General features: G+C 56.4%; 1 protein-coding gene and 1 long non-coding RNA gene across 3 annotated transcripts in view; one reads left to right on the forward strand and one right to left on the reverse strand.

The window, feature by feature from the left end:
- The first annotated feature begins 40 nt into the window (after positions 1-40).
- Positions 41-13,646, forward strand: LOC120761643 (uncharacterized). Its single transcript, XR_005703707.2, has 3 exons — positions 41-138; positions 2,962-3,088; positions 12,682-13,646. It is a non-coding gene; the product is annotated as an uncharacterized LOC120761643 (long non-coding RNA).
- Positions 3,451-14,159, reverse strand: part of LOC120761642 (carboxyl-terminal PDZ ligand of neuronal nitric oxide synthase protein-like) — a 29,398-nt gene continuing 18,689 nt past the window's right edge. Inside the window, exons 3-11 of one of the 2 annotated variants that reach the window (XM_040083077.2) lie at positions 11,690-11,782; positions 11,023-11,081; positions 9,476-9,584; positions 9,036-9,177; positions 8,521-8,681; positions 7,361-7,528; positions 6,539-6,716; positions 6,010-6,349; positions 3,451-5,905 (exon numbers count right to left, since the gene is read on the reverse strand). In XM_040083077.2, the coding sequence (XP_039939011.1) occupies positions 5,431-5,905; positions 6,010-6,349; positions 6,539-6,716; positions 7,361-7,528; positions 8,521-8,681; positions 9,036-9,177; positions 9,476-9,584; positions 11,023-11,081; positions 11,690-11,782 (1,725 nt within the window). In that variant the 3' untranslated portion in view covers positions 3,451-5,430. The remainder of the gene's footprint in view (positions 5,906-6,009; positions 6,350-6,538; positions 6,717-7,360; positions 7,529-8,520; positions 8,682-9,035; positions 9,178-9,475; positions 9,585-11,022; positions 11,082-11,689; positions 11,783-14,159) is intronic. The other variant, XM_040083079.2, reaches the window with a different exon arrangement.

The following is a 14,159-nucleotide window of genomic DNA, read 5'->3' on the forward strand; positions in this document are numbered from 1 at the left end:
GATAAAAGAGTGAGTTAGGCAGTTGGAATTTGCTGGTGCTGTGAGGAGGAAGGGACAGGAAGGAGCAAGCTGGAAATGCAGAAAGAAGAGAGGAGAGAGCCAGAGGAGAGAGCCTCATGGGACTGCAATATGTAAAAGGTATGGAAGACTTTTAAATAACAAAGTACTGATTCTTGAAGCCCCCTGAAGTTTTTAAAGAAGCACTCTTGAGTTCTGTGGCCATCTTGACTAGTCATCCACCAGTGTGGCTGTCACAAGTCATGGCAGGAGCCCTTGTTGGGCATCTCAGCTGCTGTTGGGAAGTGCTTGTGCCTGTGCTCTGTCCCTGGGATGTGCCAGGTGGCTGCAGCTAGAGTGAGAGGGTGAAACCCACTGGTGTCCAAGTACTCATAACCCAAAAGTTCCTGGTGACCTGTGGTGTGCCCATCTGCTCCCCTGCAGGATGGGCAAAGGGGGTTTAAGGCTTTGTAAGAGACAAATTGCTCCTATAAACCACAAAATGAGGCAAGGAGGAGAACTGAGCCTGCTCCCAGTGTCCCCTGACTGTGGGCACCATTGCCAGACCCAGCCCTTCTGGGTCCCCAACCCCTGGGGGCACAGGGACCCCTGGTCCCACAGCCTCTCCCTGCCCATTCCTGGGTCTCTCCACAGTCCGAGGGCTCGGCGTGCATGGCCAGGCTCTGCTGTTTCCTTGTAATTTAAAAGCCTTCCTCACATTAATCTTTTTATTTTTATTTTGACAAATGTATGTTTCCAGGAAGTTGCTGAGGTCAAAGCAGCATCTGTTGCTCGTTATTTTGGGGGATGCAGAGGGTCTTTGTGAGGGTTTCCAAAGCAACAAGGAATTAAGTGGTTTGTAAAGCGGAGAGCAGGAATGAGGAGCAGGCTGGGGCTTCCCGAAAGGCGGCTGAAGATGCTGATGAAAATCAGATCAACTCGGCTCTATTTTCTTGGAAACTTGATCTATTTTTCTTGTACAACTGTCAGCCTGACTCCTGTATTCCAAGTGCTTGGCCACCGCCAGCTCCACGTTTCAGCGCTGGGATTAGCGTGGCCCCGGTCAGACTCACTTTCCCCGGCTCGTGCCGGGCGCTGTGGGACGGGAGTGGAACTTTTGGGAGTGGCAGTGCATGTCCCCTAGTGTGGCCCTGACTGGGGACATGGGTCAGAGACCCCTTGGGATGGGTACTAGGCCACTGTCCCCTGCCCCAGGACTGTCTCTCACCTCCCAAACTTGCACCATGAATTGCCTAGTGCACCCCACAGGGGGCCTGTAGCCAAAAAAGCTTTTTCTTTCAAAACAAGCTGAGGAGAGTCTGGTGCCAAGGCGAGGGCTGCAAGGAGCCCAGGAGATTTATCGCTGAGGAAATACTTTCTCCAGCGAGGGCTGACGGCCACAGCAGGAACAATGGGAGATTCGCAACGTGAACAAAGCTGATTTCGTTCTTCTTTTTATCAATGCTTTTTCCTTGCGGATCCTCCCTTCCTGGAAGTGGGAGATGCAGCTTCCCCCGCGCGCCGGCCGTGTAATCAGCAGGAATGGCCATATCCTGGCTGGGAAGCGAGCTGTGAAACGCTGTCGCCCGCAGTGATTTATGAGCCCGTGGCAGCGGCCAGCGGCAAGGCTGGCCCGGGGACAAGGTGCCAGGGCGCGTGCAATATCCACGTATTCTTTCTGCTCCTCGCTGGGTCCCCGGGGAGCCGCCGGAGGAAGTTAATGGATTAGACACACACGTTCCACTTGATTTTTATTTTTTATTGCCGTGTCTTTCCAAATGCCTTTAGCAGATGCACGAGCACAATGGAGTCGGGCGATGAGCATCCCGGCCGGGCGGGCAGCGGGGCAGCAGCCAGGCTGGAAAGGTCAATGCGGGGAGTGTTTGCGTGGGGACACCAGGACAGCCTGTCCCGGCGGGTACAGTCCTGCCCCACTGGGGCCTGCTCCGACGTGGAGAGCGGGGAGTAGGTGATTGCAGGTGCTCGTGCTGACCAACAGCCTGAGGCCGCACAGCCTCTTGCCTGCAGGGTCATGCGCCGGTGCCGAGCGGGTCTCTCGCCGTGCCTGGAGCCGGGATGTCCTTCCCGAGGGGCTCACGCCTGTGAAGGTGGATCGTTCCACTGCCAGGCTCACACTTCTGCCACATTATGCAATCTTCACCCGATACTGGGAATATGAAATAATTATTCCAAGTGATCAGATTTTAATTATGCAACACAGAGGATGATTATTGTACACCAAATTGGTGCCGAGTGCTTAGTTATGTATATGCCAAATTTAGTCTATACTATTATACCCAGTGGGTGGCCGTAGACAATCAGGAAGTAATTAGTTTTGCTGGAGGTTGTTCGCCTGCCTGGTTCACTGTGCTGTCTGGGGAGCGTCTTGCTGCGCTCCGTGAATACCGCGGGCTCCGAGTTCAATACCGTCTTTTTGTGACAAGCTAATAAGCTGTCTGCATGGCGGCCTGTAATTAGCGCTGTCGATATTCATTTGGAAACGGAGACCGCGCTGAGCGGCTCCGCCGACGGCGCTTCCCTTTGTCGCGGCTCTGGGCCGGTCCCTCCTCACCTCCCAGGAGGGCGATGGGTGCGCGGGGATGGGGATGGGGATGCGGGCGGGTGCCGGAGGCGCTCAGGTGTGCGCCGCACCCTCGGGTCCCTGCTGAGGAAAGCACCAGCCATGAGGGTGCTGAGATCAACGCCTGCCCCCCCACCCACTCCTGTGTCACCCCATGTCCTCCATGGGGGAGCTGCCACCGGCCCCAGGTGTGGGATGGGGTGGCCCCAGGGCTCTGTCCTGTGGCACTGGCCAGGAAGGCTGAGCTGGCGTGGGGTGTGTGGTGTCAGATGTGGAGGGGGCTTGGGCTGGGGTGGCCACCCCCTCCCCAGAGTTGTGGGCACTCGGGGAGCCCTGAGCATCACTGGGTTGTGCTGAGGCGCTGCATGTTTACACCTTTCCAGGCAGCCTGGTCCTGTGGGATCTGGGCTCTTCCACTGAGGTCTCACGTGCAGAATTCCTGAAGGGTCTGGGGCTATGTGAGCTGGGAGATCACTGGAGCATTGCCCCCCTGAGTGGTGTTTGCAGCAGGTCAGTGTTGTGGGGGCATGAGGACCCGTCCACTTCTGTTGGAATGGAATGGATCTGCCGGGCGGGAATTGTCTGAAGTATGGAGCAACTTTTACCTCTGTTACACAAAGGAAACTTTCCTCCTCTTTCTGTTGGAGATGCTCACTCCATTGAGATGATTGGCATACTGGAGAGCTGAGAAACTAAATTGTTTATACACTAATGAATAGAAGCTTGATTGCAAGATCCTGTTTGGAAAATTATAGTGCTGAATTGAAGCCGTACAATTACATCCAAAATGCTGCATATTCATTTCATCTGCTTTGCATAGAGATTAACAAGCGAGCCCTAAAGCAGACTCTGAAATTAAAGCTAACACCAGATTTAGTCACAGGTTACAAACTAAATGGCATTGTTTGATGGATATGAATCTTTACCACCTGCCTGCCTGATGATTGCTAGCAGCTTAGCAGACAGCAAAGGAAAAAGTTTCTTCCCATGAAGGAAGCATAATAAGGCTCTGGGCTGGAAGTGCCCCCTCCCCATGCAGGCAGCCCCCCGGCAGATGTCTGCAGTGGGCCTGGGGAAGGGGTTCCCTGCTCCCCACTGCCACACTGGAGGCTGCACCCACTCCATGGAGGGATGGAGAGTGGCCCTGAGACCCCACAGAGGTTCTGGGTGCTGGGTTCCCTCCATTTGGGTCTCCCGTCCTACATGGGGGGACAGTCTTACAGGTGCCTTGTCTGTCGTGGAGTCTCTGTGCTGAACTGCCCGTGGATTTCCTTCCTCACTTTGCAAGGGTCAGGGGTCTCTTGCCCATCCTGGCTGCAGGCAGCCCTTGGGATCCCAGTGCTGTGGCATGTCACTGGTCCCATCCCATCCAGCTTTGCCATCTGCATTCTCCTGCCCTCCATCCTGTGTGCTGGGGCCAGGATTTATTTCAGGAGTAGAAATGGGACCAGAAAAGAGCTAAAGGAGTGTGTGGGGAACAGGGCCCTGCCTGCTGGTGCCCATCCTGGCAGGGCCTGCTCAGGGAGCAGCTCAGGGGCTCAGCTGTCATTCCCAGCAGGGATCTTTCCTCTTTGGGAATACCTGGGAGTTCCCAGTCCACCCCACAGGCTCGGTACCCCCTGTGCACGGGCCCCACGGGGCAGAGACACAGCACTGGCTCTGCAAATCTGACACCTTTATTTTTTTCTTTAGAGGTCCATTACCAAACCGCAGTGTCCTACAGAGGGGCTGGGCTGTCACTACCGCACTACGGGACAGCCCAGCCGAGCTTTACAACCCCCGGCCCGGTCCCCAGCTCCCTCCCGGCTCTGTCACTGCCATGGCCAGCCCTGGGTGCATGTCTGGTCACTCCCCTCTCCCCATAGGAGCAGCACCATGACAGGGACAGGCAGCATGGCTGCTCCAAGTCTCCATTTCTGCTTGACACTTCCCAACTCGACTCTCTGACACTTTCCCAATGCTCTCTGATGAACCAAGGTGGATAAGCATCACCTTGGTCCCTCCACAAAACCTGCCCTTCACCCTGCTGTCGGCTTCTTCCTTAAACCTTAACTCCTCCCAGGACACTCACATTTCTGAGATCAAACCCAAACCATACTGTAACACCCTAAAATCAGCACAAGGAGCAGTCTAATGCCTGCAGTCACCAGCAGCTTGGGGGACATGGGAAGGCTCTCTGCCCTGACCCCAAGATATGGGGTGCACCCTTCTTAGGGGGTCACCCCCACTGCTGCAGGCTCCAGGGCCAGCCCTGCACCCATCTGTGGCCTCAGAGGGGTGGCCCAACCTCTGTGGGGAGTGGGAAAAGGCACCTATGGAGGCAGTGGTGGCTTCACTGTGTGGGGACACAGTGGTGGGGCTGCTGTCCCCAAAGCAGGGCTGGGCACAGCATGGGGCTGCTGGACACTGGCAGCCCTGGAGAGCCCCAGCGTGGTGGCAGTCTGGGACACACCCAGGGAGCTGGGCAGGGCAGTGACACCATGGCTGTGTTGCATGGCCCCTCTCAGGTTGGGGCAAGTGATGAACCAGAGCAGCCTCTTGTCCCACAGTGCTGCACCATGCCCAGGGCTTCCACCCTTCAGCTCCCTGGGATTCTCTGCTGTGAGCATCCCTGGCTGTGTGAGCAGGGACAGGATGGCAGTGTGACAGCAGTGTCAGCTGGTGCAGACCGAGGCAGGGCTGGCCAGTCCCCTCCTGTGGGGTGCCCCTGTAGGTGGTGGGGGAAGCTGTTAAGTAGGACAGGGAAGGGACCTGTCTTGTAGCCTGGGCACAGGGACCCCCAGTCCCAGCGCAGGGTTGTGGATGGAGCTGCTGGGGCTGCCGGCCACCAGCTGCCACCTACTGTGGCCCCACTAAGAGGGGACTCTGCTGGACCCCACGGCAGTGTCCAACTCATCTTCAGAGAAGCTGATGTGCAAGCAGGTGTCGTCTGCAGGGGAGAAGGGCAGTGAGCTGTCCGTGGGGCTGCCCAGGACCACCAACTCCTTGGCCAGGGTCTCGCTGGCTGTTGGGTCATGGATGCTGGCCAAGGGGGACATTGGCCCGCTCTCTCCAGTCCTGTCCTTGCCCAGGGTGCGCGGGCAGGTCCCGGCAGGGCCAGGCTCCGTGCTGGAGGCAGCACTCCATGCAGGAGTCCTCGCCTCAGGGTCCAAGAGGGTGAGGGAGCTGGCAGTGATGCTGGTGAGGCTGGAGATACTGGCACTGGGTAGGCTCAGGTGGGCAGTGCTCTCGGGCTTCACCTCCACTTCCAGGCTTGGGGAGGTCTTGCTTGACCTCTTGCGTAGGATGGGCGGTGGTGGGTTGAGCTTAGGAATGGGCGGCTGCTGCCTGCAGAGGGAAAGCAGGGAGAGGAGGTGATGGGCAAGTACTCACCTGCAGCACTCAGGGTGCTCCCCCTGGAGCTGGCGGGAGACAAAGGTGGCACGCTCTACCTGTCCTCATCCCCTCTGTCGGTGTCATCTGCCTTCTGCCGGCTGCTCCCGTTGAGCAGAGCGAAGTCGCTGACCTCGGAGCCCTCCACGCGCCGGCCGAGCCCATCCTGCCCCTCCAGACACTCCTTGCTGCCGTAGCGGTGGCTGCCCCTGTCCAGGCTGACGAGGTTGAGGTAGGAGTCCCTGGGGCCCAGGGAAGGCAGCGAGCCGGGGGCCACAGGGCTGCCCAGGATGCTGGCCGGGGTGGAGGTGGACGGCAGGTGGACGTCCAGGCTGTAGTGGTTCTTCAGGTTCAGGGAGAGGGACTGGGCCAGGGACAGGTTTTGCAAGGAGTGGTCAGCTGTGAGAGATGGACAAGGGACACGTGAAAAACTGGGGATTTCCAAACCAGCTGCTCCTCTGCACCGTGAGGGATGCAGAAATGCCCCAGATCCCCAGAGCCTGCTGGGATAGTGCTGGGAGCACTCTAGTTACTTCCTGTGACCGCAAGGAATGCCTTGATTGTCCAGAGGGATGTCACTGTGCTCACCCGGCTGCCGATGCTCATCCCGGTGCTCCTCCCGGGCCTCCAGCACCGTCAGCTGTCGCACCAGCAGCGAGACGTGCTGCAGCAGGTCGCGGTTGGTCAGCAGGAGCTGCCGCACCCGGGCCTGCGCCTCGATCCGCGCCGCTGTCTCGGCCGCCAGTTGGTCCTTCAGCAGCTGCACCTGCGGGACGGGACGGTGAGATGCGAACGGGGAGATGCGGCCGGGATGATGCGGGACCGGGCGATGCGGGACGGGAGCAGCATCCCCGGGAGCGCCCGGTACCGGCGGCGCCACAGCGCCCCCTGCCGGCCCCGCCGCGCCCCCCTAGCGGCGCCTCCGAGCCGGTCGGGCCGCGGGCGGGGATGCGGCGGCATCCCGGGGGTGTGTGGGGTGTCCTCCTGTCCCCCCGGTAATGGGAAACGCGGAGGGGAGGCGCCCAACCGAGAGACACCGGGCTCCCGCTCCGATGCTGGATTAGGGGTACAATGGTTTCCAAAAACGGGATGAGATGGGGTGAAATGGGAGTTGGGGGCTCTACCGGACCCTGCAACACTCCTAGAGCAGCCTGGGGCTGTGTGAGCAGCCAGCTCCGTGTCTGGGGGAGCTCAGCTGTGCTGCAAGCGATGCTGCACGTAGCGCTGAAAGCAATGCTGCAAGCAATGCTGCAAACTCTGCGAGAGCTGTGTGACCGGGAATGCTGCCAGCACTGATGCGAGCGCCCCGGCCCGCTCATGCCTGGCCCGCTGTCGGCCTAGCCCGGCTGGACGCTGGAGCAGGGTGAGGAGAAGGGCTGGTGCTGTCTGAGGGAAGGGCAGGATGTGTACCTGGGCCACAGCCACCTGCGTCTGCTGCTGCTGCTGGAGGAGCTGCTGCTGGAGCAGCTGGAGGCAGTGCTGGGAAGCCAGCGGGGTGATGGAGGCCGAGGAGCAGGGGCTGCTCGGGCTGAGCAGCTGCTGGGAGCTGGCCAGGTGGAGGGAGCAGTTTTCGGTATCCTGGGCACAAAGAAATGGGCAGGTGAGCGGATTGACCGGCTCAGGCTAGGATTTGGGTTCCCCACGGAGCTGACCCCAGCGCAGCAGAGGAGCCCCTGGGGCACAGAGGGGGTGTTGAGGGGCAGCCCTGGGCTGTCATCTCTGCACATCTGTGGGGTCCCCAGGACAGAGTTTCAGAGAGGCACCTCCCAGAGAGCTGGCAGAGCTGCCTTGGCTGTGCCTGGGGAGGACAGGTCCCCAGGGAGGAGACAGCAGGGAGTGACCCAAATACTCCACCACCTTTCTGTGCTGTGGCTGCCCAGGCTGGGCGGTGTCCTGGTGCCTGGAGCATTTGCCAGTGCCTGTGGCCACTGCCCTTCCTGCTCCGGCCTTCCCCTGCTTGGGCAGTGCCAGAAGGAATGTGCAGGAAAGCCCGGCCTTTCCAGGCACACAAATGAATCCCACGGAGTGCATGTCACTGCAGCTGTTTCCAGGCAGGCCCTGTGAGCGTTACTGTTGTGTGAGCTGAAGCGATGCCATTCAGGCCTCTGGGAAGTGTTCCCAAAGCTCTGTGGAGCACCCATTCATTAAGGCAGAACTGCTGCTCGAGCTGAATGTGCCCCGGGTGCCTGTGCTGCCGGGGCTGAGCCTCCTGGGGATGCTGCTCGCTGGGCCTGGAGCACGAGGGGAGCCAGGGATCGCTGCCAGGCAGTCGAACAAGGAATCGCTGCAGAGCAGCACTGAGGGCACGGAAATCCAGCCCAGCCTGCTCAGCCATGCGCCACAGCCCCAGACCTGCCTCTGCCCTCAACCCCACCCCAGCACTGGACACGGCGTCGCTGCAGGGAACTGGGAGCTGAACAGCCTGTCCTGAGCAGGGAGCCAGGAGGGAGGGCTGCGATGGGGTCTCCACGAAAGCGCCTCCAAATCAAGCCATGATATGGTGACCCTGAGCAAAGGGCCCTCAGCAGCAGCAGAGCACATGAATCGTCCTCCAGCCCAGCCCCCATTACCTGGCCGTTCTTTTCCTTCGAGGCTTGCCCAGGCTTCAGCATGCCGAGGTCCCCCCTGGCACCTGGCAGCTCTCTGGGTCCCCTCTCGGACACACAGATGCCACTGGTATCGATGCCAATCTCGTCCACATCTGTGATCTTGGAGCCCTTTATCTGGTGAACTTCAAACAAGATGGACACGTGAATCTGAGCCTCCCTTCCCTGTTCAGGGCTGGGAGCTGGGGGCAGCTCTGGAACAAGGGCCAGGACTTGCTCCAAGTGTCAGCGTGCTGTGAAGGGGCAGGAGGGCGGGAATGCAGGGGCTGCAGCCCCTCAGCTTGCTGGATGAGAGGGCTCAGCCTGCCTTTCCCCAGTGCTCAGCAGGAGTGGGCAGGCAGGGCAGATTCCCCAGCCGAAAGGGCCCAGAACTCTCGCCCTTGAAGGAGGTGCCACTTCAGGTGTCCCCACCCCAGAGCATCCCCGCGCCGCTGCCTTAGGGAGAGCCGTGCCCAGGCCCCTCGGGAGCCGCGAGTCACCTTCCAGCGGCTGCTCCTCGGCCGATTTGTCGCTGGCGCCGTCGGCCTGCCCGTCGGCGTTCTGCAGGGCGTGCTGCAGGCTCAGCTTGTGGCACACCTCGAAGGCCTGTCCCACGGTGCGCACCACGCGCATGGCCTGGCTCTGCGGAGCGAACCCCGCGCTCAGCCACCGCCCGCGGGGGAACCGCCGGCATTCCCTGCTTCCCACCCGCGCCGCCGCGCCTCCTCCCGTGCTGGGGGTCCGGCAGTGCCCCCCGCTTCCCCACTCTGCATCGGGGCGCTCCCATCCCTGTGTGGAATACCCCGCGCTGGGCGGAGGGGACAAGCGGCAGGCAGGTTGTTTTGGGGACACCCAGCACCAGCGCTGCCTCGGTCGCTCCCCGGGGATCTGCACCCTCTGTCCCTGCAGTTATGTGGGTGCATCCCCAGGAGCATCCTACCTTCTTCTTGGATTTGAAGACGTTGCACCTGAAGGAGTTGTTTGCGCCGTCCCTTGCGATGTAACTGAAAATTTTCAGGTCTTGCGAGTCATGAGAGACATAGAAAATTCTAGGTGGGAGAGAGACAAAGGGGTTTAAACGTCGTGGGGAGTCTCTGCCCTCCAGACCACCTCTGCTCCTGTGTGTCCCCAGGATGGGCTGGTTTGCAGCCCCCAGGATTGGAGGAACGAGGCAGTGCTGGTTCATGGCCCCTCCTGCAAATTTCAAGGCAGGAGGTGATGGATTTAGAGAGAGTTTCAGGCTTGATAGAAAACCTTCTGGTTTCTGAAGTAGGCAAAAGCTTTTTAAAGATCCTGTGGGAAAGCGAAAAAATCTATAGTCTTGGAAAGAGAGTGGCTATTTTTAGCCCCAGCAATTAACCCCTGCCCAGGCTGCAGCGAGGCAGAACAGCCTGCATGGTGGTGACTGCACTGTCCCTTGGGACCCAGAGGGTCCCTCCCTGGCACTGGGCAGGTGGCACAGCACAAAAGCCTCTCCAGGGATGCTGAGTGCACTCAGAGGATTCCCCTCCCTGATGCTCAGGCTGACTCTCCTCCTTGTACTGCAAAACCATTTTGAAGATTTTTATCTATGTTTGATTTAATTAGGTGAAAATGTGACAAGTGAGCTCAGCTCTGAATAGAGGAGAAACCAAAGGGATTCTTGAAATGTTTTTTTCTTCTGCTCTTTCTGTCACTGGAATTTTTGGGGTGTTGAACTTGCAATTAGAGCAGTTACTGCCAATGTACCACATCTTGTGGTAATCTTTAAAGAAAGCTAGAAGTGAGAAGTGGGCACAGCTAATGGATCAGCACATCCTCTGTTCCTTATCTCCTCACTAAGGGCTTTGATCCCAAAAACCAATGTTGGGGATCCCAGTTCTTGGGGCTGTGGGATCAGTGCTCTTGGTACAATAATTCATGTTGCAGATTTAACAGCCTGGAGCACCCTGTGCTCTTATCCTGTCCTCAGGCCATGCACCATCACTGGAGTCACTTCCCATCCCCAGGGGCTCCTGAGGCACTGGGTTTATGCTCTGTGTAAACCTCTGGCTGGGGCTTGTGGTGTCTGGAATACCTCAATATCCCATGGAAGGTGCTATGGAAAGTCAGGGCTTTCTTGCCATGTCCTTAAGGGTTAATTCCCAGTGAGCAGTTACACCTTAGAGTAAGGCCCTGCTTCAGAAGCACAGGGAGAGCCATGCTCTGAAGGAAAACCATGGGTAATCTGTCTTCAGAGGTAGAATCAGAGAGTAATCCAGGTTGAAGCATCTCCAGGGTCACCCAGACTAACCCTGTTCAAAGCAGAGCCAGCTTCAAAGTGAGATCGGTCCATCTCGCTCTCAAAAATGTATGAAAAGGATTCTCCAGCAGCAGTAACTCTGTGCCCTCGTTAATTTTAGATGCTCCTTTGGAAAGCCTTGGTGGAGGGGTCTCAGCAGGTGGGAGGAAGGGCACGGATCCCCCAGGGCTGACTGGCCCTCCCTGGTTGAATCCCCAGCCATGTACCTGTACACAGGATCGTGCATCACCACCATCTTACTCTCGTCCCAGGTCCACTCCTTTCTCTGTAAGCAGAGACAAAATTACAGTAAATCAGGTGAAAGTGAAACTCCGCCAAGCCAAAGGGCAGGAAACTGGGGAAGAGTGCTTTTGTCCCAAGCCACAATGCAGGCTGCAGTGTGACTAGATGAGCCATGGTTGTTTCAACAGTATATCACATAAAAATAGATTTTTTTTTTTTGATCGTTTATCATATCTGATCACAGCCTTCAGCGCTGAAAATGGTCCCTAAGATTAATTTATAACATCAAATATGCAGAAGAGTTACTCATTTTGGGGAAGAAGGCTTGGAGCTGAGGCTTAGGAGATCTGAATTCAGTGACTTGGTGGGAAGGTTGGCTGAGCAAAGAGCTGGGGATGTTCAGACCAGGCAGCCTGGAAAACGCTTTCTGGTATTACCAAGAAAAAGAACCAGTATCTCCTGAGACATTCATTTTTTTGATAGAAAAAAATCCTCTTCCCACAGTGTACTATTCCCACTCTCTTTTCAGCAAGGTGTTGTTATTAGCTGGATGGAAACTGGAGTGTTTTCTTGTGCAAATTCTAGGTGTTTTTTAAGAAAAGGCCAGTTTTGGTCAGAAGTGTGACTATGTCTGGACTGGAGCAGCCTCACCTTCTGCTTCTTGCGCAGGATCACCTTCACCCCGTCCACAGACACAATGATGCTCACCTTCTTCTTCTTAATGTTCTTGGCTTTGAATTCGTACTGGTGGGAAGAAAAATTCAAGTTTAAGAGAGTACTGGAGGTACCGGGGACAGTGTGTGGTAGTGAGTGTCTGACATGAAAGTGTCAGGTTTGGGTTTAATCCCAGCTGCTGGGGGAGGTGGGAATTTGTTTTATTCTGCTGAGAAAAAAACATTTTGGGAAGGACTTGGTGCAGTAGCTGAGATGCCAGGCAGGATTCTGGCTTTGTCAGGAGCATCCCTTGGGATAGGACAAGTGCAGTTCAATGCTCTGGACTACATCCAGACTGTTACTTTGGATCTGGGAAGAGCTTTCCCGATGCATTGGCCATGCCTGGTCCGGCAGGAGTGTCTGATGGGGAGGTGGCCCCTGCAGCAAACACCAAGCAGTGACATTTCTGGTGCCCTTGTGTGTCAGCACTGCGCTGCACGGGGAATACAGAATCACTCAGGAGCGGCAGGGAGGGCCAGATGGGCGGCAGTAACGCAATTATACCTCAGTCATTTGCATAATCACATTAACCTCTGTGAGATCAGGATCTCTGGAGAAAAACCCTGCAGGTGTCTGCAGCCTGAGCTCACCTCCATTTGTGTTAAAAATTAAACACTGGCTTTTAAATGTTGCTTTAGCTGACAGTTAGGAGCATGGCGGAGCCCTTCTACTCTGGAGACCTTTGTTTACAGCACTCATCCTTCCTGCCTCCATTTTAAGCACCATTTTCAGCTTCCAAACACAGCATGTTGATATTCCATATTTTTTGCCAGTCCCTGTTTGAAATCCACCACTTTGTCACATTGCTTTGGTGAATCGATGCAGACTCTGATTCGTGGATGCAGAGGAAAAGGCAATGCCAAGCAGCCTGAAATCTACCTAGGCCATGTAATTAGACATCTAATTAGAACTCTGATTTCTTTATACAGTTGGGGACGTGCAGGGAGCACGTGAGATGTTAACGGAGTCCAGGCACCTCTTTTGGGATGCTGAAGCTGGAGGACTGTGTGGGGCTCTGTCACCCAAGCTCTGCAGAGAAGATACACATCTTCCTCACTCCTCGGCACCCATTGTGAGCCACGCCAGCTCTACAGACAGAAAATTGGGTGGCTTTCATGTTTATCAGGCTTTTGATGCTGCTCATTGAATTCTTAGCACTCTGCAAGGTTTATGGTGTCAGACAGACCCCGGATTAAACCACAGCCTTTTGATCTCCCCATGAATTATTACTTTCAGACAAGCTCTTTAAAAATCTATCTATAGTGCTATTGCGTGTGAAGCTGGAACTAAATTAGCTATACACGTTTTTTTATTTATGGGGAGGAGTGAGAGGAAGGCTGAGGTGTGAGTGCATCCTGCAGGCTGCTGGGGGCCCACGGGGATGCAGCAGCGCCTGCGGGTCTGGGCCAGGCAGATGGACTCGGCAGGCTCAGCACCTGAGAGGGCTTCCCCAGCCTCTACCCCAGTGCCCCCAGCCCAGCTGCTCCCCCTCCCCTGTGCTCACCAAACTGTTTGTCCTTGCCTGCTCCATGAATGTCAATAAACCCGGGATAGACTGTTCTGCCCGCTAAAGAGCTGTTTATCTTTCTTTATATACAAATGGCTGGGAAAATACTAGCTGAGCTTTCCAAGAAAGAGCAATACAGTGTATTTTCCCATTGTAGCAACAGGGGTGCAATTACATTCAAACAAGGCTCTTTACTCAAAGGCTTTAAGTAAAGTCCAAGCCTGGATTTTGCAGAGATGCTTTTTCTTTCTCTCTTGGACAGAAAGGAACAATTGGGAACAGCAGCAGTGAATCTGTGGGTGCTGCCAGGAGTGATGGCAAAACTCTAAACCCAGGGAACTCCAGCCAGCTCCCACACAGCACCACCCAGCCTGGCTCTGGGACATGTACAGGGCTTCAGCTCCAGGCAGAGCTGTGTGCAGCACCACAAGCTGGATGTGGCCACAGTGGCCTCAGTGAGGAAGGAGTCTGTTGGCCCTTCTCTCTCCATGGAGCCCGTGGCCACTGCTGCATCCTTGTTGGAGCACACGGCCAAGGTGCAGCCCAGCCATGGCCAAAACCAGCTTGGCCTCGTTGGTCCCTTCTTTTCTAAAGGGTGAAACCCCTTAAGCAGCAGAAGCTGTAGGATGTCCCATGTCCCAGCACAGGAAGCAGGAACAGCAGCTGGGTGAGAGCACCGTGCCCCAGGAGGAGGGCACAGCCCCACGCTCACATGGCACCAGCTCAGCTTGGACTCCCTCTCCATCTCTCCACAGAAGAGGCAGGTGGAACACAGCTTCAGTAATTTAATTGCTTCCTATCAAGCAGGAATCAGTGTTTTAATGAACTGTGGTTTATATAAGGACAGGAAAGCACATGGAAAAAGGCACTCTGAGACAGCTGACTTTCTCCTGTAGAATG

This window comes from Hirundo rustica, chromosome 20, assembly GCF_015227805.2.
Source record: "Hirundo rustica isolate bHirRus1 chromosome 20, bHirRus1.pri.v3, whole genome shotgun sequence".
NCBI classification, from domain to species: Eukaryota; Metazoa; Chordata; class Aves; order Passeriformes; family Hirundinidae; genus Hirundo; species Hirundo rustica.